Below are 25,463 nucleotides of genomic sequence, written 5' to 3'. Positions count from 1 at the left end.
CCGTGTCTTAGGGGCCAGTGCCTTCCCAAACATAAGATATGGGTAGTTAATAATTTACAGCTACTATTACTACCTACTACTATTTAGTATTACAACTATTTAAAATAATAATAAATAAATAATACCCATATTATACCTATGCAGATGCGAAAGTGTCTTTGTTTGTTGGTCTATTAGTTTGTTGGTTTGTCCTTCAATCACGTCGCAACGGAGCAACGGATTGACGTGATTTGCATGAGTATAGTTTAAGACCTAGATAGTGACATATTATGCTACTTTTCATCCCGGAAAATAAGAGTTCCCACGTGCAGATTTTTAAAAACCTAAATTCGGCGGCGACTTCAGCGGTGCGATTGCGGTACAATGACAGCTACAATGCTACGATCACAATCACCTCTGATTGGTTAATGCTCGCTTACTATTGGCTACCCTACAATTCATTGTTGCAGTTGCAGCAAATAAATTCAGCCAATCACAACAATTTAATAATTTAATAATAAAAATAAAAATGTAATAATGGTTGATGCAGGTTTTACGGAAACGACCAGCAGGCTAGGCTATGCAATGAATACCATTTATAAGCTTGTAAGTGGTTTGTAATAATGTCAAATGCGACTCGGACTCGCAAACGAAACGAAGGGTTCCCAACAAGGTCACTAGATATTTTCCCCAGGTATTTTTCCGAGTTTTTTCCCTTGACGAGTCTTGATTCTTGACTGCTAGAGCTTCTACATGACAATCCTTTTCCAAGTTCCTTTTTTCCTTTTGGGGTACAGAACCCTAAAAATGGCATTCTTTAATACTTAATAAAGTTGTTGAAGGTAGGTAATCTTTTTTAAAAGTTGCAAGTATATGGTAATTGAATATTTTGCCTCAAACACTCGAACTGGCATTCACCACGGTCGGCCACCTGGGTTTTTTGGCGAGCAACGATAAACTTCCTAATAATTTCTGCCTATCTTCTATTATACTTTTAATTAGTTACATTGTTATTTCGAACCTTCATACACTATTTTTTATTATTTACTCAATGCAGCATTTTACCGTAACGATTTATGAAGGAATCTAAAAAACTGGCAAAGTGCGAGTTGGACTCGCGCACGAAGTGTTCCGTACCATTATCTATAAAACGAGCAAAAAAATCACGTTTGTTGTATGCAATGTATGAAATACACCATCTGTGAAACTATCACGGTTCATGAAATACAGCCTGGTGACAGATGGACAGACAGAGAGACAGACAGACGGACAGACAGCAAAAGGGTCCCGTTTTACCCTAAAAATAAACAATTCAGAACCAGCGGGGTGATTTGCTAACGCTCCGTAGCTATCATCGTGTAGTGTTAACGAATCACGTCCGTTTCTTGCACTTCTTGGACGCCACTTCGTTTTTGTGTGCGGCGTGCGCCACTAGTTTTCAACTTAGAGAATTATTGTCTATGGCCAAAAACCCCAGAGCCGAGAAGCCACTTAAAAAAGTATTGTCAAAACCAATTTGTCAATGTCAGTTGTCACTGTCATAAATTAAAATGGCCGAATAAATGGCGTCTGCAAGCGACGCTATGTTTTGACGCATTTTTAACGGAATTTGCAGATTAAATTCAATAATTTATATGTAAGGAGAAAGAACATTTAGCTAAACAATACATCGACTTAATACTACCAGGTAAATAACTTGTTTTGTTTGACAAACATGAAACAATGACGGAATACAACCTAACCTGCACCCTGCACCTGTAAATCTTAAATTACCTACCTACTTAATTCTGTTTTCTGCGATAAACCATTAATTCTTATGATGTAATAATATAAAATGAGTGTATAAACAATTTAGGTAAGTACAATGTGTTGTTTACACCAGACCCAAATAGTGACCTCCATTCATCATCAATAACTTTGATAAAGAAGGTAATTGATTCAAGTTTCCAACTTCAAATCAGTGTACCTACATTTCTTAATATACCGTCTCTACAATATCTCTAGGACAGCAAACTGATAGTTAAGTTTATTGATATACTTCATTGTATTTTATTTTCAGCATCATGGCTACACCAAACAGCTACAAACAAAACACATCAATGTCCATGCCGAGCCCCCAGAGCAATCCGCGTTTGTATACTTCCATACTCAATATATCCAATATTTAGCAAAAACCCATATAAAATTGTGATAGATTTTATATACCCATATAGACTCACTAGATTTAATTTCTAAGGCACTAGGAATGCCTGTAAAATTAATTTTTGAGTTATATCAGGGTGTCCACTTCTGAGAAATTACTTTATCTAGAAATTAGAGATTTAGGTTTCATTTGCCTTGTCTCTCAGTTGACAATTGTATTTAACATCTTTCATTTGAATAATTTGTACTGTATAATATTATTATGTTCAATTTTTTACAATGAAGATACAAATATTGCAAACATCTAGATATTAGACTCATTTGTGGAGCCTCTAGTGTGACTGTAAAATAGTTGGTTCTTATTTTTTAATTGAAACCTAAAACGTTAGGAAATCCAAAATTGTTGCTACAATATTCTACAATATTCTCTTTTACTTGTTCAAATTCAAGACACAATAAATTGTGGAAAATTGTTACTTAAAAGTAAATAGCTAAATAGTAAAGATAAATAGTAATAATAGCAAAGAGTAACTGCTGAATTTTGTGCCAGTACTGCTTAGTAAAATCTGCTTTCCAAACCGGTAAAGTTAGGTTTTTTGGTCACAGAATGGACACCCTGGTTTAATGTTTGTTTAGAATGTTGTTAGATACTAACATACCTAACATGCGCAAGTACAAGACCTGGCCGTTGCGAGCTTAGCTGGTTATGTACTAGGTTGATGCTGGTATCTAACCGCTCTGTCATATGCCATGATTTTATACAAATTTCCTAATATTTAAACAAATATATTATGTACTAGAGGATGCCCGCGACTTTAGATTTAGGTTTCTTAAATCCTGTGTGAACTCCTTTGGTTTTCCGGGATAAAAAGTAGCCTATGTCCTTCCGCAGTATGCAAGCTATGTCTCAAATTTCGTCAAAATTGGTTGAACGGATGAGCCGTGAAGCTAGCAGACTGATAGACACTCAGACATACTTTCGCATTTATAATATTAGTATGGATGTCTGTCAAGAGCAAAAAGCATTCTGAAACATTCTTATTAATAGTACTTCATGATTGTCACCCGATGGACGGCCACTGCTGGACATAGTTCTCTTCTAGGGACTTCCACACGCCAGAATATTGCGCCGCCTAAAGCCAACAGCTCCCTGCAACTCATTTGCCTGTCCACCAAGTGGGGGTCTTCCAGTGCTTTTCAGTGTGAAGTCACCATTCTAGCACCTTGGGAACATCAATCGGTTTTTCGAACTATGTGCCCTGCCCATTGCCACTTAGCTTCGTCATCGGTTAAGCCATGTTGGTTACTTTATACTTTCTATGAATGAAATGTTGAAAATCTGCTCATGAGACAGTGCTCTACAAATTTGCTATCTCCTTCTAATGGTCGATGTACATTACTTTCGGCCTCGTACTGTACATCATATGGTATGGTTGTAAACTAGACTCTCATTATAAAAGGAATTTGAGAATTTCCAGCGAAATCTTAAAAGAAACCTATTTCCATAATATGAAGGAAGTCCATGAAAAAGCTGGTATTAATAAATTAAATTATATTGTTTCTATAACTGGAAATTTCTATAAAATCGTGTTGTACGGACAAGCATGAAGCGCATAAACTCTCCGCTTTTAACTACTCCATACATTTTTGCATCTCCGACAGAACTTTTTATTTAATCTTTTAGTATTGTTTTGTTTAATTTTCTCTTTTTATTCTTTTATGCATTAGACTTAATTGTTTCTTATAAGTTGGATTTGTTTCATGTTTTGTTATTTTGAAACAGACTACATGATTGCGGGCCCCCCAATGAGTTTCGGTACGATGAGAGGTAAACACCAATGTGATTTATTTACTTACATAAGTATTATTATTTTTTCAAAATTTCACCCTTTTCGATTTAGGTTTTGGGGTATAAAGGTCTCCGCCCACTATGTAGGACTGTGCTACGCTCGAAATCAACCTGTCACAAACATTTTATTTTTATTTTTACTAAAACTGATTTGCATACTTTTTTGTAAGGCTGAAGATATCCACTTTATTCGCAAACCAACAGGTCGTCGGCGTAACAATAAACATAGTGACAGTACGTATAATACCCGCCACCGACGTACGCGACCGACATCCACGTAGGAGAAAAATTCAGTAGGCTTAGTACAAGTTTGCACATCGCTATAACGTTCATAGATTTCGAACTTCGCAAATCGTAGCACTATAACGGTGAAGTAAAATGGATGTAAACTGTCTTCTTTTAAAATTCGAATTCGTTTACTAATTTAGAGTTTCGTATAGTGTTTCGATACTCGAAATCTATCAACGTCATCGATATGTGCAAACTCGTACAGATTAAAGCCTTATCCGCCTTTTCCGAAGCGAAGCGATTTACAATAGAGTGCGACATACCTACTATTATGGTTTTGTGAACATAGTGGTTACCTGAGTCAAATATTATTTATTTCCAATAGTCTAGTTAAGTTATGCCATTACTATACCCTATGCAGTAACTTCATACCTATGCTTAAATCAGTTAATAATATACTTCCTTGCATGTGACAGTACCTTAAAAAGCTCAGTTTTATATAGCGTGTGGAAAGCTTACAATAAATATCAAGAAACACCTTAATAAATCCATCTCGCAATCACCTCTGTTTTTCTGTTAGAAGCATACTAAACTGCTAGTGCTAACTAATTTCAGCATCTGCCACTACCATCGTGCATACACACAATTTTAATACAAAACTCATATTCACATTTTCATAGTCATATTCATATTTTCAAGTGAACTCGTATTCTTATTTTAGAGTGATTTAAAAGAAAGCATTGTTATTTTTCTTTCCATTTCTTATTATAACTTTTTCACAAAACTTACTAGGGTTTTTAATCATACTTCTCATACTAGCATTTTAGTAAGTGGGTGAAAATAAATAGCAACATTCATAAATTGTTATTTACATCTATGTACCTATAATCTTTATTAATCTGTCATCATTCCATCTGATTTTAACAATCTATAGTGCACTTTTCTGCATTCAAAAGCACTGTAAATACTTTAGCTCTTTTCGTTACTTAGTAAAATTCTGTTTTATAAGACTCATCATATCACTCGTTCATTACCATTTTTTGTTATGATGTACACTTGCATATAAATTGTCGTCTGAATTTTTGTTGTTGCATTAATTAAACATAATATTTGAATAGTTGATTTATGAATTCACTGAACACATTTGAATAGTTGATTAATGAATTAACCGAACGGAAATATTTTTGTTTGGGTAGTGAAAATATAATAGATTCAATTAGAATGATGAATAAAAAGAACATGTTTGACTTTGAATGAATAGTCAATTGATGAATTAATCGCATTCGAATAGTTGACGTTGAATTTACACGTAATAATTGATTAAAAAATCAACTGAACACGTTTGAATATAATTGCTGAATTAATAACATTTAATAAGACTTGAATTAACACGTTTGAATAGTTGATTGTCGTAATAATTGTTTGTATGCGCTCGGCCTTAGTGCATTTACTTTATTTTGCCCTGTCCGCCTCCCCCCGCCCTCCCTTACGCTTTTTGTTTTTTCTTTCATTGTATTGCCGCGCTGCTTGGCTTGAAGGCGGTATGAATGCACCGCCCCACCATAACCAATATCAGTACCACCCCCAATACCAGGGCGGGCCGGGCATGGGCCCGCCGGGTGGGTACGGCTGGCAACAACAGCGTTTCGGTGCAGAAAGCGCGCGGCGCACGGCGGGCGCGGCCACGCAAGCCAATAAGGATGACAAGACGAGCCCCTTCGTCTCCACCTTGCATTCACATCCTGGATTCCAACCGCAGAAGATCGGGAAGGGCGCTGGAGGGGTAAGATTATTATGCGAATATCATATTTGTAGTGGTTTGGACAGGGTTAAGAAGGCAGTAATAAGAGTCAATTTACATCGATATGGCAGCACTGGCTTGGTAAGCTTTGGCTCTGTTTTTATGCTAAAAGTGTATGATAGTGTATAATAAATAAATTGAATTATAGTGTAGATAATGCTGGCAACACTGTTTCGGTACTGAAAGAGCGTGGCGCACGGCTGTGGCGACCATTCACGCCTATGTAGCTCTACCATGTAAGCTTGAACAGCCATGTAAGATTGAGACGATTACATCCTAGCCAGCTAGTCGATTGTGAAATAGCTGCATCAATCATTATTACATTCGCAATTATTGGATTGGCTGAATTTTTGGTATTCTTGTTGCAAGAATGCATTGTAGCCAATAGTGAGCGAGCATCAACCAATCAGAGGGTATTTTACCGCAATCAAACAGCTGGTAAGCTTTGACTCTACACCTGTGGTAAACAAAGACACAGAGCTATCTATATTAGAACAGGAGAACAGGGACCACCAGGGTTAGCATTGTTTTAAACACGTTTTAAATTTTACAAAAACAATTTGTTTTGTTTTAAACAAAAATGTATTGTTTTCCTTAAAAAAAACCGGCGAAGTGCGAGTCAGACTCGCGCACTGAGGGTTCCGTACTACAATCGTATTTTATCGACATTTTACACGATAAATAAAAAAATATTATGCCTTAAAATAAATAAAAATCTGTTTAGAATGTACAGTAAAGCCCTTTCATATAATACCCCACTTGGTATCTTTATCTAATCTTACTTTGAAAGTCGAAAATAGCAATATTTGTTCATGAACGTTTTAATTTTTTTCTTGTGATGTAACCACAGATTCACGGTTTTCAGATTTTTCCCATAATGCCTGCTATAAGACCTACCTACCTGCCAAATTTCATGATTCTAGGTCAACGGGAAGTAGGTATCCTGTAAGTTTCTTGACAGACAGACAGACAGCAAAGTGATCCTATAAGGGTTCCGTTTTTCCTTTTGAGGTATGGAACCCTAAAACTGGTTTTTCCAACTCTGAGAGACACAATACAAGGAGTGGATAAAAATTAAACTTAAACTAATGTTCTTTTTCATTAATTTAAGGGTGCCGGCCTCCCCAAACCACCGAAGCCTCCAGAAAAGCCCCTGATGCCATACATGAGGTACTCGCGTCGAGTCTGGGACACCGTGAAAGCTGCCAACCCGGACCTCAAGTTGTGGGAGATAGGTCGCATCATTGGGGGGATGTGGAGGGATCTACCTCAGACTGAAAAGTACGCCTTTGTGGACGAATACGAGGCTGAGAAAGTAATTTTTTTCTTTATATGAATGACTAGCTTATGCTTGCGACTTCGTCCGCGTGGACTTCACAAATTTCAAACCCCTATTTCACTCCCTTAGGGGTTGAATTTTGAAAAATCCTTTCTTAGCGGATGCCTACGTCATAATAGCTATCTGCATACCAAATTTCAGCCCGATCCGTCCAGTAGTTTGAGCTGTGCGTTGATAGATGAGTCAGTCAGTCAGTCAGTCACCTTTTCCTTTTATATATATATATAGACTTCATTAATAACTAGCTGATGCCCGCGACTTCGTCCACGTGGAATTAGGGTTCTTAAAAATCCTGTGGGAACTCTTTGATTTTCCGGGATAAAAAGTAGCCTATGTCACTCTCCAGGTCTTTATCTATACCCATGCAAAAGATCATATCAACGATGCGACGTGATTGAAGGACAAACCAACAAACAAACACACTTTCACTTTTATAATAAGGGTACTGATGCCTTCAAAACAAGAGAGAATAGGCATCTTCTAGGCAAGAGCGCTCCAACCTAGACCTCATCATTGCTTTTTTCAGCATGATAGATGGTTGTTACAAGGACAAACTGATAAACCAACAAACACACTTTCGCATTTATAATAGTGTCGATTCTCTAAACTAAATTTAGAGTATCTGCATCTTTTTCTTCTCAATATTGCTAAAAAAGAACGGAAAAATAGTTTAAAACTTAAATTTTTAATGCACTCAACAAGACACTGAGTTAGCGAATCAGTATCTTATCTTAAGATATCTCATCTTAATCAGCCTGCACTGTCCCACGTCTGGGCAAAGGGGCTAAATTGTCATTAAACAACAATAAAAAACCTTATAATTTTGGGCCTAGGCGCAGTACACAGAACAGTTGAAAACTTACCAATCGTCGCCCGCATATTTGCAATGGCTGGCGCACAAAAGCAGAGGTACCTTTGACCCTGTGACCGACTCGGGAGTCGAACTTGTAACCACCGCATCACCTCACACGCTTGTTCTTAATGTGGGAATAGGTGTTGGTACACCATTGTTATGTTAACCCACACGATGTCGTAGACAAAGCAAGGATTTAATCCAGCCACTGTAAACAACCATGCACAGTAAAAAGTGTAAATGGTTTCCATTAAACCACCTTTCATCATCACTTTTTTGGTCCATGAAATGCGATTGCGGCCAGAGTACCAATATTGGTCATCGTACCACAATGTGCCAAAATTTGGACCAACGGAAACCAAACCAATTTCAAGTACAAGCACGCCTCTTTTTCCACTTTAATAAGAAAGAGAAAGAGTGTTTATATGTTTGAGTATACTGAGTGTACTATCATGCTTTTTCGCGAAAAATATACAAATAATACAACTATCTGTCGCCCACGATTTCGTTCGCTAGAGTTTTTTTTCTCAATTCTCTTAAGCTAAGATATTTTTCTTGATTGACTTGATAGTTAGATAGCTGTCCAGTCAAACGAGAAAAATATGAAAAAAACAGACAGACAGACAACAAAGTGATCCTATAAGGGTTCCCATTTTCCTTTTGAGGTACGGAACCCTAAAAATCATCATGATCAACCCATAGCCAGCTCACTACAGAGCACGGGTCTCCTCTTAGTAATAGAAGATTCTCATAGTGAGAGGAGACGCAAAAAGCTCCAAAAAGTTAGAGGTGCGTGCCCAGAATCGAGTCTCCGACCTCCCGAATAGGAGGCGGACGTCGTAACCACTAGGCTATCTAGGTAGGTATTTTTTCGACATTTTGTACGATAAATCAAAAACTGTTACGCATAAAAATAAATCTTATTCTTCTAATCTAAAAATCTTACTTTAAAAATTGAAAATACTAATTATTTGTTTATGAAACACGACAGACAGACAGACAACGAAGCGATCCTGTAAGGGTTCCTTTTTTCCTTTTGAGGTATGGAACCCTAAAAAAGTAAAACGTTTCCTATTACATATAGGTCTGAGCCACGTCTATGTAACCTATTTTAATAGGACAAAAATATATTACCCACAGAAATTAAGTAATGGTTTAGTTTCGGTCCGCCCAAATTCTGGCTACAATCCTCCAATGTCAATAAAACCATTTCGTGCCCACAAAGTACTGTGACTAACAATCCACGCACATTTAAACCCGCTAATTTTCTCCCCACATGCACTGTCACCTCGACCTCATACATTCACACGCTCGGCTCACATAGTCGGAGTACGAAAAGAGTCTGAAGACGTACCACAACTCCCCGGCGTACCTGGCGTACATCGCCGCGAAGAACAAGGCCGTCGGTAAGGGTATGGCGCTGATTGCATGTGTTACAGCTTGTTACAAGCCGGAAACATACTTAGAAAGAAAGAATGAAAAACGTTTATTTCTCAAACTGTGCCACACATCACATAGAGTTGGTTATCCCGGCCTATATATATTCCTCCACTTGACCATTTGAAAACATGCCTTGCAAATGAAACGCTGGAGCATACATATACTATCGGAATACTTATGACTACACCACTTTGTGTTTGCAGTGTGATTCTAACATTTCTAACTATAGAAAATAATTACAGGTGTTCAAAGTATGTTTCCGCCTTTAATTTCATGATTATAAATTAGCTATAGATCAAATTGATGTATGATTCTCTTTTGACGCAATTCCGTGTTGAACAATAAATTATCTCAAGAATAATGTGATCCTGTTCTGTAAAACTAAAGTAGGTATGTATGTTATAAAAAAATATACAATGCAAGTAGATTCCAAGAAATAGTAATTTTACTATTTGCCAGATTAACCGCAACTTTGTTGTCAGTTTATTGAAAAATTTGCGAACCTCTTCCTTTTTGAAAGTCTGTTAAAAATATACTCGGGGAACATTTTGGTTTGGACTGCTTACGCCTATGAAATTATTATTTTGTTAAGAGCTAACGCAATACGATGCGGTGAGTTGCGATGCGTTTTAAGATCCGTAAATTTGAATTTAAATGTACAGTGTAACAATACTCTCTTGGCACTTGAATGACATTGACAGGGGGGCGCTGTTGGAGAACAAAGGCTTAGAATATTCAAACAAGAACAAAGGGGACACTTGACGGCAACGTTAGTTCCGATTTTTGCCACGCGCCAATATAGCCTTGTCGCATTGTATCAAAATCCGGTGCGGAATTAATTCCGCAGTGCGCGCTTCCATGTAGTTCTATAATTCACAGATTTTACGGGGAAAAAAACGTATGAAAATCTACCGTGGTGTGCGTTAGCTCTTAAACAGTTTTGAATATGCTTCTAATTTTTACGTTAAAAGATAAAAATACCAACTCTTTATGACCAGTGGGTAACTTAGAAGAAGAAAGCTCAAGCAAGAAAGGTGCCTCGCAGAAGGAACAGCAGCAGCAAGATAGAAGAATTGACATACAACCTGCTGAAGATGAAGAAGGTACCGTCTTCACTACCTTACAACCCATAGGATACCATCGACACCTGCCGACTACTGAGCACAGGTCTCCTCTCACGATGAGAAGGGTTAAGACGTTTAGGCCATAGTCTGCCACGCTGACCCAGTGCGGATTGGCAGACAGTTCCGAATGAATTTATATCATCATCATTATCATGATCAACCCATCACCGGCTCACTACAGAGCACGGGTCTCCTCTCATAGTGAGAAGGGTTTTGGCCATAGTGTACCACACTGGCCATGTGCGGATTGGTAGACTTCACATACCTTTGAGAACATTTTGGAGAACTCTCAGGCATGCAGGTTTCCTCACGATGTTTTCCTTCACCGTTAAAGCAAGTGATATTTAATTATTTAAAACGCACTCCGAAAAGTTAGAGGTGCGTGCCCGGGATCGAACCCCCGACCTCCGATCAGAAGGCGGACGTCCTACCGACTAGGCTATCACAGCTTAATGAATGAATGAATTTATATAATTACTTTTAATTCGCAAATAATATGTAATTCATCCATCTAAGCCGAGCAATAACTAACTTCAGTTAATCTCATTTGACATGAGATGATGATAGGCAAACTAGAAACAAAAATAAGCTAGCTACTCCTGCGCTCCGCCTCTGGAAGGTGCGAAAGTCATTTGTGGGAATGAGTGTAATATTTTATAATAAAATTCCACAAGCAATTTTAGACTTGCCTTTACACAAGTTTAAAAAATGTGTTAAAAGTATGCTCCTAAAAAAAGCATATTATACAGTCGCAGACTATGTAAACGATAAAAAAGCTTGGATTTGACTTGCTCCAGCAATGCACGGGGCTGCAATGGCTTGTATAGTACGGTATAATAACATTGTAAATTGAAAAATTAAAAAGAGCAACCGCCGAGTTTCTTGCTGGTTCTTCTCGGTAGGAACGGCATTCCGAACCAGTGGTAAATTAAAACTACCTGACTATTCATAAGCACTTTTAAAAAGTTTACATGAATAAAAAAACATTCTATTCTATTCTATTCATAAATAAAATAAAATAAATGTTAGAAAACCTTCATTAAATAAAATAAATGTCAAATGATCTCGGTAGCTATTATTTAGTTGTGATCACTAAGTTAACGAATCGTTCCGCATGGTATCTACGTAAAGTTCCGTTGGTTCCAGATCAGGACGAGGGTCTATCAGTGAAGCACGTGGCCTACGCGCGCTACCTACGGAACCATCGCCTCATCAACGAGATATTCTCCGACACAGTGGTCCCCGACGTCCGCTCCGTTGTCACCACAGCTCGGATGCAGGTACACGATCCTTTCTTCTTTCACGATATATACAGGGTGTACTTAGAATGCTAGCATAAACTAAGACAGGTGATAGCTGAGGATTACTGATAAGATAAAATGCGGGGAAAAATCCTGTAAGTAGATCGCGATGATCGCGATCGCGCAAAGAAAACATCTGACTGAATATAGAGGTCGAGAACATTGCGTAGATAGATGCCGCGGGGTCAATGCCGCGTCGTAGGCGGGGCGTTGACCTCGAGTTTTGTCGAGTTGAAACTTATAAACCATTGATACAAATGTTTTCAGATTTTGAAAAAACAAGTACAGTCACTGACAATGCATCAGAAGAAACTAGAAGACGAGTTGCAGCAGATCGAAGAGAAGTTCGAAGCGAAGAAGCGCAAGTTCATCGAGAGTAGCGAAGCGTTCCAGGAGGAGTTGAAAAAAGTAAAGGAATTTGGTCTGGTGGGAGGCTTCGGCCGTGGATAGTTACCACCCTACCGGCAAAGCCGTTCCGCCAAGCGATTTAGCGTTCCGGTACGATGCCGTGTAGAAACCAAAGGGGTATAGGTTTATTAAAAACTGCCATACCCCTTCCAGGTTAGCCCGTTTCCATCTTAGACTGCATCGTCACTTACCACCAGGTGAGATTGCAGACAAGGGCTAACTTGTATCTGAAAAAAAAAATAAGCGACAAAGGATATGAGTATATTAAATCGATTCGTAATTCGATAGAGTAAATCTAAATATAGGAATCTAAAGGAAAAGCTGACTGACTGACTGACTGATCGATCTATCAACGCACAGCTCAAACTACTGGATGGATCTGGCTGAAATTTGGCATACAGATAGCTATTATGACGAAGGCATCCGCTAAGAATGGATTTTTGAAAATTCAACCCCTAAGGGGGTGAAATAGTGGTTTAAAATTTGTGTAGTATACGCGGACGAAGTCGCGAGCATAAGCTAGTGTTTTTATAAAATACCATTTAACAAACAATTCATGTTGGTTTGTAAAACAACAAATAGCATTATTTTTTTAATAAAATGCCCTCATCCCATTAAATAAAGTTTATGATATTATACGATAGGAAAACACAGGCACAGAGAACTTAGGCCTCGTTCACGGAGACGCGGGGCGTCTCGCGTAGCGATGGGCGGCGCGGCCCACACTGAATTTAAACATATGGCGTTGTATGAGTGCGTTTACGGAGTAGCAATTTTATACGAGTTTGTTTGAGATGGAGCGTTTTTAGCGGCCGAGCCCGCGGATGACATCGACGCGTCCCACGCGGCGTTCATCGTGGCGACGCACGCGGCGGCGATTCTCAATTTCAATTTCAATTTTCATTTATTGCATTTCCATAACTCATTACATCATATTAAGCATGTACAAAGTATTATGGATACCCAGTTTGGGTGTCGCAATTTCTGTTCTGTGTTGTGGGTCTGGATGTAGCGATGGCCGCAGCGGAACCTTCTGTTAGTCTTTATTTGGAAATCGCAAAACGCAGACGCGTGCAACGCCGCGGGCACAGCGGCGGGCACCGCCACTCTTCCCGCCTCGCATCTCTATGAACAACATCGTATATTACCATATGTTTGTGATTACGCGTGCAATGCTAAGTGCCGCTTCACGCGACGCCCCGCGCCTCCGTAAACGAGGCCTTAGGCTGCAAGAGCGAGTGAAGTGAGCTCGGGACTCTGGGCACTCCAACGGATCCCTTCGTATGCGATTCCGACTCGCACTTGACCGATTTTTTTTTTGCAGCACTGCAAACCAGCAGTAGACGATGACACATTCAGTCGCATGGTGGAGCGAGCATTGGACCAGCTGCGACGTGGCGTCAACCCCGCTGCTGTGCAGCAGCCGCAGAACAGACCGCACGAGGTTACCTTCCTTTACTATAATATGTCGGAGAATGTATGTATGTATGTATGTATATACTTTATTGCACCACAGAAACACAAATGACAGGTTACAAAAAGAAATCTTAATAAGTAGGTACAAAAAGGCGGTCTTATCGCTAAATAGCATGTAATACATACGAACGTACGACGTCATAATCCCCATTAAAATTATTTGAATAGAACCTAGTCGTAAATTAAAAAAGTACAGTCCATAGATAATAAACTATTTTCAGTCAATAGTGCTTTCTGTCGATACATTCGTGGACGAGAGACTGACTGCGCCGCATGTGCGCATTGACTGCTAAAAAATAAGAAAACATGGCAGACATTGAAAGTGATCACGTAAAATTAAATCTAAATAAGTCTCCGATATATATCTTACTACGATCCCTACCCATATTACCAAATGCGAAAGTGTGTTTGTTGGTTCGTTTGTCCTTCAATCACGTCGCAACGAAGCATTATTACGACGTGATTTTTTGCATGGATATAGTTCAAGACCTGGAGAGTGGCATAGGCATACTGTTTATCCCGGGAAATCAAAGACTTCCCACGGGATTTTTAAAAACTAATTAAAAACATAATAATAGAGCCAAAGTCATGTCATGATATTTTTAAGTTGAATCTGGCACTTAATTAAATAAGTAATTTTAATAACAAAACAAAACATAATATTTGGTAATAACATGGGGTTATTCAAGGGGCGGACCAACAGATACCTAAAAGGCCGGCAACGCATCGGCGGTTCCTCTGGTGCTGCAAATGTTCATGGGCGGCGGTAATCACTTAACATCAGGTGACCCGCCTGCTCGTGTGCTCGCTATCTCTATTTAAAAAAAAAAACTCTAGCCAATGGATCAAGACCAGAACGCAATCAAGTCGACCGAGTCGGGACCCAACGCGCCCACACAAGTGGACAAAGTGTCCACCACGGAAGTGAAACCCGACAGCAACGTCACCACCGAGCTGAACAAGCCAGACGTGGACACCAAGGAGCCTGCTGTGGAGGCCGTGGCTCAGGACAACGAAGGTTAGTGAAGAAGAAGTGCTTATTTTACTATGCTCGGGGTTCTGGCGGCCGATGTATAGACAAACTTTAGGAACATGTAGGAGCACCCTTCCAGCGTCAGTCATCATTATCATGATCAACCCATTACCGGCTCACTACAGAGCACATATCTCCTCTCAGAGTGAGAGGGGTTTTGGCCATAGACTTTTGATTAGACATAGAGGATTGGTAGACTTCACACACCTTTAAGAACATTATGTAGACCTCTCAGGCATGCAGGTTTCCTCACGATGTTTTCCTTCACCGTTAAAGCAAGTGACATTCAATCAATCAAAACGCACATAACTCCGAAAAGTTAGAGGTGCGTGCCCGGGATCGAACCCCCGACCTCCGATTAGAAGGCGGACGTCCTAACCACTAGGCTATCACAGCTTCGCTATCGCCAGCGTCAGTATTCCCCTCTAATTATAATAATGGGTACCCTCAAGTCAAGAGTGAATAGGCATCTTCTAGGCAAGCTCGCTTCATTTTAGTCTGTATCATTACTTACCACACCAGCCCAGCCCCCCGATTGTGTAAAGAAAAACATAGTCATCGTAATCGTCAACAAATTCTGCCCTTTGATTGGTCGATTCGCTGTTTACATTTTTTCACAGCCAACCAAAGGACACAATTTGTTGACGATAACGATGAATACGTTTTTCTTACACAATTGGGTATTTGACTCCAATTTTTTTATTACTTTATTATAAACTAGGATAAAAATAATGACGTAAACTGAAAAAACTAATTAAATCGATAAAAAAGTTATAAGCATTTAAATATTTCTGATTAGACAGAGATAGCGATATAGCATTTTGACGTCACACCTTACTAATGCCATAGTAGCTTCGTGCGGTTTCATACAAATTTTCATTTTGCGAGAAAGGGACAGAAGACCCCCAACTCCAAAATTAAAATGCCTGTAACTTTGTAAATCTTTGTTGGATTTTAATATTTTTTTCAGTGTACGTCATTATTTTTATCCTAGTTTATAGTAAAGTAATAATATTTATCAAGTTCAAAAATAGGAAAATACCCAATTGGGGGGCGGGTCTGATTGCAGCCAAGTGCTAGTCTATAAATAAATAAAAAACTCGAACTTGAATAGTTAAAACAACTTGTTTTGACGTCAAAATGTTTGAGTCTCGAGTTCTAGCAACGTTGGCGAGACGTAAACTTCCATACTAACCCTACAGGTCCAGCTGAGCGCAAGGAAGAGAAGCCGGTGGAAATGAAGGTGGAGAACAAGGAGGCGCCGCCGCCGGCCGCCGCCCCACCGCTGCCACAGCCGCAGATCACGTCGCCGCCACATCCACGTAAGTGTTACTATCTACCCATATTATAAATGCGAAAGTGTGTTTGTTTGTTGGTTTGTCCTTCAATCACGTCGCAACGGAGCAACGGATCGTCGTGATTTTTTGCATGGATATAGTTGAAGACCTAGAGAGTGATATAGGCTACTTTTTATCCCGGAAAATCAAAGAGTTGCCACGGGATTTTTTAAAACCTAGTTACACGCGGACGAAGTCGCGGGCATCATCGGGATCAGAGATCGGATTAATGCGTAAGCAATATCCGAATTCGGTCCGATTTTCTTATATCCGTATATTCATGGATTCGGAATGCCATGAAGTTGCCATCCGAACTGGCCTAGGTATAGTACCCGGCAGGTCGAGATGGCAATCGAGGTATGAGGTCAGGAGACGTCCCGCACGCCGGCGCTATACCGCACCGGGATAACGCGGGGACTGTGCGGGTGTGCGGAACGTCCCAACCCAGATTGCGATTTGGACCTTTTTTTTTTTTTTTTTAATAGATATAGCGAGCAAGCGAGCAGGCGGGTCACCCGGTGGACCTGTCGCAAACTATAAGTTAGGGGCCCAATATTGGCTGGTCTCTTTTCATACTGTGATGAAAATTAAATGGTATTTAGGCTTTCGGTTAAAAATGAAGAAGGATATTTGGAAACTCCACCCTTTACAGATTTTCAAAATTTCCACTCAAAAGGAGGCGGGGCAGGTCAACTAATTAATTGATAAAATGGTTTGTTGCAGCAATGATGATGCCTCCGAACGCCAACGCACCGGCGCACCCCGCGCCGCCGCCACATGGGGGCGCGCCGCCGCCACATGGGGGCCCGCCGCCGCATGGGGGTCCGCCGCCTCCAGGTAATCACTCATTATAACCCGCGGGGTGATTACGTAAAACGCTGCAGTAGCGACAGCAACGCGACAGCAGTAGCAATGCGACAGTTCATATGCTGTCTCTCTTCTTCTTTTTCTTATTTTGCTTTGTGGCTATTGCTGTCTCTCTCTAGGCGCTGTTACGTGTGACGTTTGACAGCAATGATCGCGAGATTTACGCCTGTCGCAAGCCTGTCGCGAGATACGTAATCACCCCGCCGGTAATAAGTAACAACAGTTTTAAAGAATAACACAATATTTAAAACTACCCCCCCCCCCCTAAACCCCCCCTGTTGAATAAGAAAACATATTCATCGTAATCAGTAATAAATTCTGCCTCTGGATTGGCTGTGAAAAAATGTTAACAGCGAATCGACCAATCAGAGGGCAGAATTTGCTGTAATGTACATTGACCTTTAGACGCGGCAGAAAGTAATGTACATCGGTAATTAAAATGACATTTCGGCTTTGTAGAGCATTGTCTCTGTTGTTGAGACCGACAAAACGTCATAAAGGTATGAGTGACAGAGACAAATTCGTTGTAAATTTATTATTTTTTGCTGCGTACTGTACAAATTTTTATCTCTGAAAGGTTTTTATCAGTTTTACATTTTGTTTCAGGAGGGTACGGGGCGGCGCCCTACGGCCGCTACTACCCGGGCTACGCGGGCGGATTCCCCGCCTACCCGCACTACTACCCGCCTGAGCACTACAACCAGCCACACCATGAATTCAAGCGTGAGTATAATCAGTAGGTACCCTTATTATAAATGCGAAAGTGTGTTTGTTTGTTGGTTTGTCCAATCATGTCGCAATGGAGCAACGGATTGAGTGATTTTCTGCATGGGTATAGGCTAAGACTTGGAGAGTGACATAGGCTACTTTTTATCCCAGGAAATCAAAGAGTTCACACGGGATTTTTAAAAACCTAAATCCACGCGTACGAAGTCGCGGGCATCACAAATTTCAAACCCCTATTTCACCCCTAAGGGGGTGAAATTTTCTAAAATCCTTAGCGGATGCCTACGTCATAATAGCTATCTGCATGCCACATTTCAGCCCGATCCGTCCAGTAGTTTGAGCTGTGCGTTGATAGATCAGTCAGTCACCTTTTCCTTTTATAATAAAACAGTGTAAATATTATCCTTAACGAAATAATTTATTATTTGCAGCGGAGGAGCCACCAGCGAAGAAGGAGTCGGAATGATTGTCACCCAAGCGCGTCGTGAAGCGCCGCAGGAAGTCAGCCTCTAAGGACGCGCAGTGAACTCACTTGTAGCATCCATCTTATTAATAAACCGGCCAAGTGTTCCGTACCTTTACACTTTAATTTTCATGGCGGCATGAATTTTTTATTATCTAAATATATAAAAGAAAAATGTGACTGACTGACTGATCTTTCAACGCACAGCTGAAACTACTGTACGGATTGGCCTGAAATTTGGCATGCAGATAGCTATCCTAGCCATTCGCTAAGAGGATTTATAAAATTCAACCCCTAGGGAGAAAAATAGGGGGTTGAAATTTGTGTAGTCCACGCGGATGAAGTCGAAGTTCTGATCCACATTATGCCTTGTCCAAAATAAAGTTTAATAAAGAAAAAAAAAACTAATTTTGTGAACTGAAAATATTATGATTCCTACTGTTTATTAATAAGATGGAATACTATCATTTAAAGAGGTATAGAGAGGAAGGACTGTATAATATTTAGTGATAGTGATTCCGAAAGATTGAAAGTGTATCTGTTTGGGGAAAAATCGACATTAAGGTGTATTATACTTAATTATTGTAATATTGGTGGTAACAAATGACGTATTTTAACAAAATTTTGTAGTTAGTTGTAAAAATCGATAACTTATCTTGGAAATTTACAAATATTTTGCATGTACGAGTATTTCAATTCACTTCATTTTAAGGGAGCATCCAGACTATATAACGTGTTATATAATTGTTTTTATATTATGTTTCAATAGGAGCACAGTTCTACTAACAAAATGTCGAGGCTTTAACGTCACTGGCAGGCGTCAAATGTACATTTAACGCAGGTCCTATTTTAGTATGATTTCACGTCACCATAGCCTAATATTTGACATTTCGTCGATTCAGGATCAAACTGAGGCCCGAGGGTTCCCTCGCTCTAGTTCACATACTGTTAACAATAACTTGTTAACACTATATAACATGCTAGATAATATGGATGCACCTTAAATATTATTTCGATCAAATTGTTTTAAACGTAAACGGCCAGTTCCTCGTAGTCTATTCGCATGTATTTATTGAAATTCCTACATTTTTCGATGAAAATTTGTTAATAAAAAAAACACGATTTCGATGTTAATCATCATCATACTTTATTTACAGGACATCTAGATTATTATCTAATTATAATAATATATTAGTTTATAGTTTACTTAATTAATAAATAAAAATATGTATTTATAATGCGTAAAAAATGACTCTTCACGCGCCATTTTGACTTTGTCAAATTTCATGTCAAAAGTACGATTTTAGTCCTTCTTTTAAAGACGCACTTCTTCCTTTTGACATGACAGTTGACCCAGAGTTAAAATGGCGCGTGAGGAATCATTTTTTACGTACTATCTTAAGACTACACTAAGGTGCAATGCACACCCGCAGAGTAGAGTGTGAGCAGAGGCGCATGATAAAGTCCGATCCACACCTGCGCACACGCACGATCCGTGCACACAACGCGCTTCATAAGAGCATAATGTGGACGTGTTCATATGAGTGGTTTGCAAATGGTTCGCATCGCAAAGTCAGGGTGTGCACATGTTAGTTAGTTTTTGGGAATGAAAACAACCCTCCACCTCCCATGGCCGCACCAATCTCTCGGTTATTTCACGGGGCGCCTTCTTGACTGTCTACAAATTATTCTATGTCTCCTCCTTTTCCGTTATACTCAGTCTCCCCCCTTGGGGGCTAGACGTCACGAGCACAGCTGAGATCCCCGCTGTGTGAGTGAGAACAATCAAATGATATATTACGCGTTCGCGACTTACACCTGTGCACAGAGACAGTGACGCGTCCATAGGTGCTCAATGCGCGTTGTGTGCACGGTTCGTGCGCGTGCGAAGGTGTGGCTCCACATTGACAACTCAAACTAAGCTTTATTTACTTTGTAATAACGACTGCAGCGTTGTACTCTATCTGTAGAATGAAGTTAGTATAGCGCTCTTTCCGTTACGTAATCCCATACATATTATGATAGATGTAAAAATCTCAGTGCGCGTTAACTACTTTCAGACACCAATCAATCACAAACATGTTTTCAAAAAAAAAATCATTTGAAATTCAAACAGTTTCAAAAATCATTCGAAATTCAATTAGAAAACATAGTTTCGTTTTGTTACGTAATCCTATACGTTAAGTTACGTCTGCGTTAACCACTTTGAGACACCAACCAATCACAAACATGTTTAAAGAAAATCGAAATTCAATTCGACAGTTTCAAAAATCATTCGAAATTCAATTAGAAAACAGTTTCGTTTGTGATTAGTTGGTGAGAAAAAATTGTTAGCGCCCATTGAGCTTTTTGCTTCTATCATTTGTATGGGATTACGTAACAGAGAGAGCGCTATACTAACTTCTTTCCGCGGATAAAGTACAGCTTTGTGAGTTTCCGTGTTTTGTTTTCAATATACCAATTACATCTGTATGGCAAAGTATACAAAGGTCTGCATGCGTTGGGGCTTAGAAATAAAAATTTATTAAAAATAAAGTAATGTTGTTTTTTCTATCTATTCTCTTCCATCTGTATGCGGTTGCTGTTTCTGCCAAACTGCGCGATGATGGGTCGCCCTCCCATGATGGTACCATTCACCTCTTCCAATGCTTGTATGGCGAGATCTTCACCTGTGAATGTGAAAAATAAAAAACTATTATCTATTAAATTATTTTTGGGGCACACCCGCGCACGCTTGTACCGGGTTAGCGCGGGTGTGCGGGGCCTCCCCCCGCCTCATACCCCAATTGCTATCTCAAACTGTCGCGGACTATGTGTAGGTTTCCTCAAAATCGACTCTTGTAGTTTTTTATGAGGAACCACACAAAAATTATCTAAAATGTAATTTGTACTGGCCACTGGAAAAGTTCTATCAAAATCGATTCATAAATTTTTGTGATTCCCAGAAAAGGACAAAGCCCCTTTATTCAATTTTAGCAAGTCGTGATCAAAGTTTCGTAGATCATCGCTATCAAAGTTAGAATAATGTGATGATGACAGCTAGCGACTCTGCGTGAGTATCGCAAAATGTCAAAAAATATTTAAGGAGGGATGGACATCAAGGGCGATTCACGATTTTATTATGTAAGAAAAAAGTTTCATCAAAATGGGTACAGCAATTTACTTTGGAAGGTGACAAAGGCCTGTCCGCGCATACGGCCGGCCATGAGGCGCAGCTCGACCGGGCCGCCGTTCTCCAAGTGGAACTGGTTGAACAGCAGAGACAGCTGCTCTTCAGGTACTGACGGAGATATGTTCTTGAGGAATAGGACCTGCAACAAGATTTTTTTTAATTATTAGTTATTACATTAGTATTACTTTTATAAGTTACGCCGATGTACCTGTACAGAAATCCTATTTTCGAACCAGCTTATTCCAGCGACTTCGTCTACATAGACTACACAAATTTCAAACCCCTATTTCACCCCCTTAGGGGTTGAATTTTCAAAAATCAGCAATATGGTCTGTATTTTATTGGTGAGTTATATCGTTTATTCTGGTTCTGGAGGATTGTGCAACAAGGGTTCCGTACTTTTAGACATTTTGCACGATAAATCAAAAACTATTATGCGTAAAAATTTATAAAATTTTGTTTTAGAATGTACAGGTAAAGAAAGCCCTTTCATATGATACCTCACTTGGTATAGTAATCTTACTTTAAAAGTTGAAAATACTAATTATTTGTTTATGAAATACATTTTTTTAATGATGTAACCACAAATTCAGTTTTCAGATTTTTCCCCCCATGTGGCATAAGATCTACCTACCTGCCAAATTTCATAATTCCATGGGAAATACCATGTAAGTTTCTTGACACATATGACAGACAGACAACAAAGTGATCCTATAAGGGTTCCTTTTTTTTACTTTTGAGATACGGAACTCTAAATAACTTACTTTGGAAGGTATCCCAGGCTCATAGTCTTTAAACCTGTCAATTTTCTTGATATCATCCAAGCTCATCTTGGTACCCTCAAGGAGCTGCTCCTCTGCAGCATTGACTGGCATCACAATATCTACTGCCCTGAACTCCTGGGCATCTTCCTGATGCTGTACAGGTTCCAACCTGAATATTTTGTCATCCTTTATTGTGTACATTGTCCGTTTTTTAGGTCCTGGAAATAAAATTGACCATTTTATATCATAAACTAGCTTATGACCGCCACTTTGTTTGCATGGACTGCACAAATTTGAAACCCCTATCTTATTAGGGGTAGAATTTTCAAAAATCCTTTCTTAGCAGATGTCTAGCATACTATTATTATAATAAATGCGAAACTGTGTCTGTTTGTTTGTTACCTTTTCATGGCCCATCTGACTTTGACAAAAGGTCTGTAGATAGCTTGTGTCATGGCAACATACCTTGGCTACCTAACCCAGGTGAATCAAGTCTACTGCACCTACTTTTTATTCTGGAAAATCAGAGTTCCCTCTTTCCACTGCATTAATAAAAACCTAAAAGTTGGTGGCATTATCTAACAAATATTAGTCAAAGCTCTAATAAAGTTAAGCCCACAACGGGCTGTGCGAGCAGCGGCGCGCGCGACGCGCTTTCTCAACAGCGACGCATGTGCGAACTGTCTCCTTGAAATAGGACCCAGGATGGGTTCGAAACTAGTCAGGCTAACGTCGACTAAACACGTGAGTACAGCTGGGTGTAAGATATCTATAATATCTAACAAAGTCATTAAAATCCTTACCTATAGTATCATTACTAGATTGTGAAGGTCGTACTTTCTCCGGCAATTCCTTAACATCCCATAGACTGCCCGGTTTAACTTGAGACGGCCCTGCTATAGGGTCAATACCTGGATCCTTTTGTTGCAATATTAACTTCTCCTTTTTACGATCAAGCCGTCTTAGTATCTTCCGTCGTTTGGTTATTGGTAGAATGTTATCATTCTTTAAGTGACTAAATAGATCTTCCTCTATTTCTTTGAGTTCATTCATAGGGTGCCCGGGAGCATAGAATTTTGATGGTTTGTGTATTCTAGTGATTGTTTCTTTTTGTTGAGCGGTGGATGTACTCGGGGTGTTGATGGAAGATTGGGAACTAGAAAGATTAAAGATTTTATTATTTACAAAAGATAGGATGTAATAGCTTAGTGGGTAAGACATCTGCTTCCTATTCTGGTGGTTTAGGGTTTGATCCCAGCACATGTACTTACACACAACACACAATGGTAAAGGAAAAAATGGTGTTTCCTCACAGAAATTTTTAACTTAGGTTTTTTTAAATACTAACTAGTACTATAGGTTTAAAAGAAAAAGCAGTAAAGACCTTACCTTCCGGCTACATTTTGTGAATCACTAATCTTACTATACAAAGTGTTCAGCTTTGTCTTCAATATATTTGACTCGATCTTATTACGCTGTTCTAAGAGACCTGACTCATTTTCTTGGTACAACTTTATCTCTTCATTGGATAGACCAATCTTCTTCAAATATTCTAAATGCTGTATATCAGTTTCAACTTTTCGGAATTCCTCGACTGTGGACAATCCATAACTCGTAAAAGGTAATACTTCTGTTGTCTTCTGAAACTCCTTCGGCATTTCAGAACTATAATAGAAACAGGAATTGTAATTATATAAAACTCGAAAACACTTGATGAAATTGAAAACATCACACATGTCACATCATTGTCTTATATTTTATGATGAACTACACACCACATATTTTTAAAGGTTTTGCAATCTGCAGCAACAAGTGAGTACTAATAAGTATTCATAATAGAATTCTGAACATCAGTACACTGTACAAATAGCAATCAATTAAATTTTTGAAAACATGAAAAATGGGTTTTTTCCTGTGTTTTCACTGGTTTTCACCAGCATCACCGACACCACAGAGTACATTGAATATAGGGTATAGAGTTAACACTCAGATTGATTGCATAGCGCCATCTAGCGATATGTGACATCCCTAAAGCCGAACAAATCGCGCTCCTCAGGATATTTTCTTAAATAATATTATTCCCCAAAGTAATTTCCTAAAATCAAATATTAATTGATTTGACTTTTAGAAATTACTTTGGAGACAGTGGAATTTGAATTACTTTAGGCAAATAAAACAACAGTGTAGCGATTAGACAGTTTTTTATAATTTCTTTTATTAAATAGATTAAATGCCAACATTTTAATTATATCACCTTCGTCTTAATCTGAAACTTCAATTCAAAATAAGCATGGCACACTCGTCGGTTTCGATACACATAGTGAGGATCCAAAGATGTGTCTAGTCCAACAGCTCGAGTCCACGCAAGATACAGATCCATTTCTTTTTCAGGATTGAGAAATGAATATAGAATTGTACCATCTTTGCCTGAAAAAAAATTGTGAGAACTGACCACATACCGTTGCATATTTCATCATCATCAATGAGTATTACTACCAGCTTCTGTTTATGACTTTGTCTGCGAGGACTTTAGAATTGGTGCATACCGCATAATATACCATCTCTGTTGCTAATTAACCTAATCCAAATTGTTTCTTTAATTGTGATGTGGTAACAAACATCCAAAATTACATATTATCTAAATATATAAAAGGGAAAAGTGACTGACTGATCTATCAACGCACAGCTCAAACTACTGGACGGATCGGACTGAAATTTGGCATGCAGGTAGCTATTATGACGTAGGCATCCGCTAAAGGATTTTTGAAAATTCAACCCCTAAAGGGGTGAAAGAGGGGTTTGAAATTTGTGTAGTCCAAGAGGGGTTTGAAATTTGTGTACTCCACGCGGACGAAGTCGCGAGCATAAGCTAGTTTATAATATAAATAATGAAGAGCAACATTTAATGAAGCTTTTATTAGACCAAAGGTCAGATACAGAAGGAGACGTACTCAAGACAGCAAATATAGTGTGGAGCTACCTTACTATGAAGCCCTAACCACCAGTAGCTTAACCGATGGACTCAAGTTTTTAATATATCAAACGTTTCATAACACTGTTAAAACTCCTCTTTTCGTGAGGAAATCTGCATCAGTTTTTAGCATAGACACGAAGGCGACGAAGACTAATAATTAGTCTTTGCTTTAAATAATAATTTATAA

General features: G+C 39.1%; 2 protein-coding genes across 4 annotated transcripts; one reads left to right on the top strand and one right to left on the bottom strand.

The window, feature by feature from the left end:
* Nucleotides 1–1,504: 1,504 nt before the first annotated feature.
* Bap111 (Brahma associated protein 111kD) lies at nucleotides 1,505–18,430 on the top strand. Of its 3 annotated transcripts, none has more exons than XM_069506216.1 (15): nucleotides 1,505–1,666; nucleotides 2,039–2,109; nucleotides 3,905–3,949; nucleotides 5,737–5,981; nucleotides 7,111–7,314; nucleotides 9,516–9,597; nucleotides 10,630–10,734; nucleotides 11,902–12,035; nucleotides 12,324–12,464; nucleotides 13,789–13,908; nucleotides 14,778–14,958; nucleotides 16,176–16,295; nucleotides 17,034–17,147; nucleotides 17,784–17,900; nucleotides 18,335–18,430. In XM_069506216.1, exons 2-15 carry the CDS (start codon nucleotides 2,043–2,045, stop codon nucleotides 18,367–18,369), a joined length of 1,710 nt encoding a protein of 569 aa, XP_069362317.1. In that variant the 5' UTR covers nucleotides 1,505–1,666; nucleotides 2,039–2,042; the 3' UTR covers nucleotides 18,370–18,430. The 3 variants fall into 3 exon arrangements, with proteins under 3 accessions (XP_069362317.1, XP_069362318.1, XP_069362320.1); XM_069506217.1 differs by lacking the exon at nucleotides 9,516–9,597 and adding an exon at nucleotides 8,172–8,247; XM_069506219.1 differs by lacking the exon at nucleotides 3,905–3,949 and having other exon boundaries at nucleotides 5,854–5,981.
* Nucleotides 18,431–20,767: 2,337 nt separating this feature from the next.
* LOC117992975 (RNA-binding protein 41-like) lies at nucleotides 20,768–24,225 on the bottom strand. The gene is made up of 6 exons (XM_034980715.2): nucleotides 24,078–24,225; nucleotides 23,692–23,967; nucleotides 23,106–23,458; nucleotides 22,303–22,520; nucleotides 21,530–21,677; nucleotides 20,768–21,035 (listed from the first exon to the last, which is right to left on the bottom strand). Exons 1-6 carry the CDS (start codon nucleotides 24,080–24,082, stop codon nucleotides 20,917–20,919), a joined length of 1,119 nt encoding a protein of 372 aa, XP_034836606.1. The 5' UTR covers nucleotides 24,083–24,225; the 3' UTR covers nucleotides 20,768–20,916.
* Between the last annotated feature and the right edge of the window lie 1,238 nt (nucleotides 24,226–25,463).

The sequence above is a fragment of the Maniola hyperantus genome, chromosome 22 (assembly GCF_902806685.2).
Source record: "Maniola hyperantus chromosome 22, iAphHyp1.2, whole genome shotgun sequence".
Taxonomy (NCBI): domain Eukaryota; kingdom Metazoa; phylum Arthropoda; class Insecta; order Lepidoptera; family Nymphalidae; genus Maniola; species Maniola hyperantus.
The sequence above is the reverse complement of the archived record's forward strand: the minus strand, read 5'-3'. Positions and strand labels throughout refer to the sequence as shown.

Excerpts from the sequence above, each read along its gene's own strand:
- LOC117992975 (XM_034980715.2), bottom strand. Across the intron at positions 23,459-23,691 it reads TCACAAAATGTAGCCGGAAG|TTCCCAATCTTCCATCAACA; the intron begins GTAAGGTCTTTA and ends TAATCTTTCTAG. Across the intron at positions 22,521-23,105 it reads ATCTAGTAATGATACTATAG|GACCTAAAAAACGGACAATG; the intron begins GTAAGGATTTTA and ends TTTTATTTCCAG.
- Bap111 (XM_069506216.1), top strand. The coding sequence starts at position 2,043 with ATGGCTACACCAAACAGCTACAAACAAAACACATCAATGTCCATGCCG. Across the intron at positions 12,465-13,788 it reads TCCAGGAGGAGTTGAAAAAA|CACTGCAAACCAGCAGTAGA; the intron begins GTAAAGGAATTT and ends TTTTTTTTGCAG. Across the intron at positions 16,296-17,033 it reads CACGTCGCCGCCACATCCAC|CAATGATGATGCCTCCGAAC; the intron begins GTAAGTGTTACT and ends GGTTTGTTGCAG.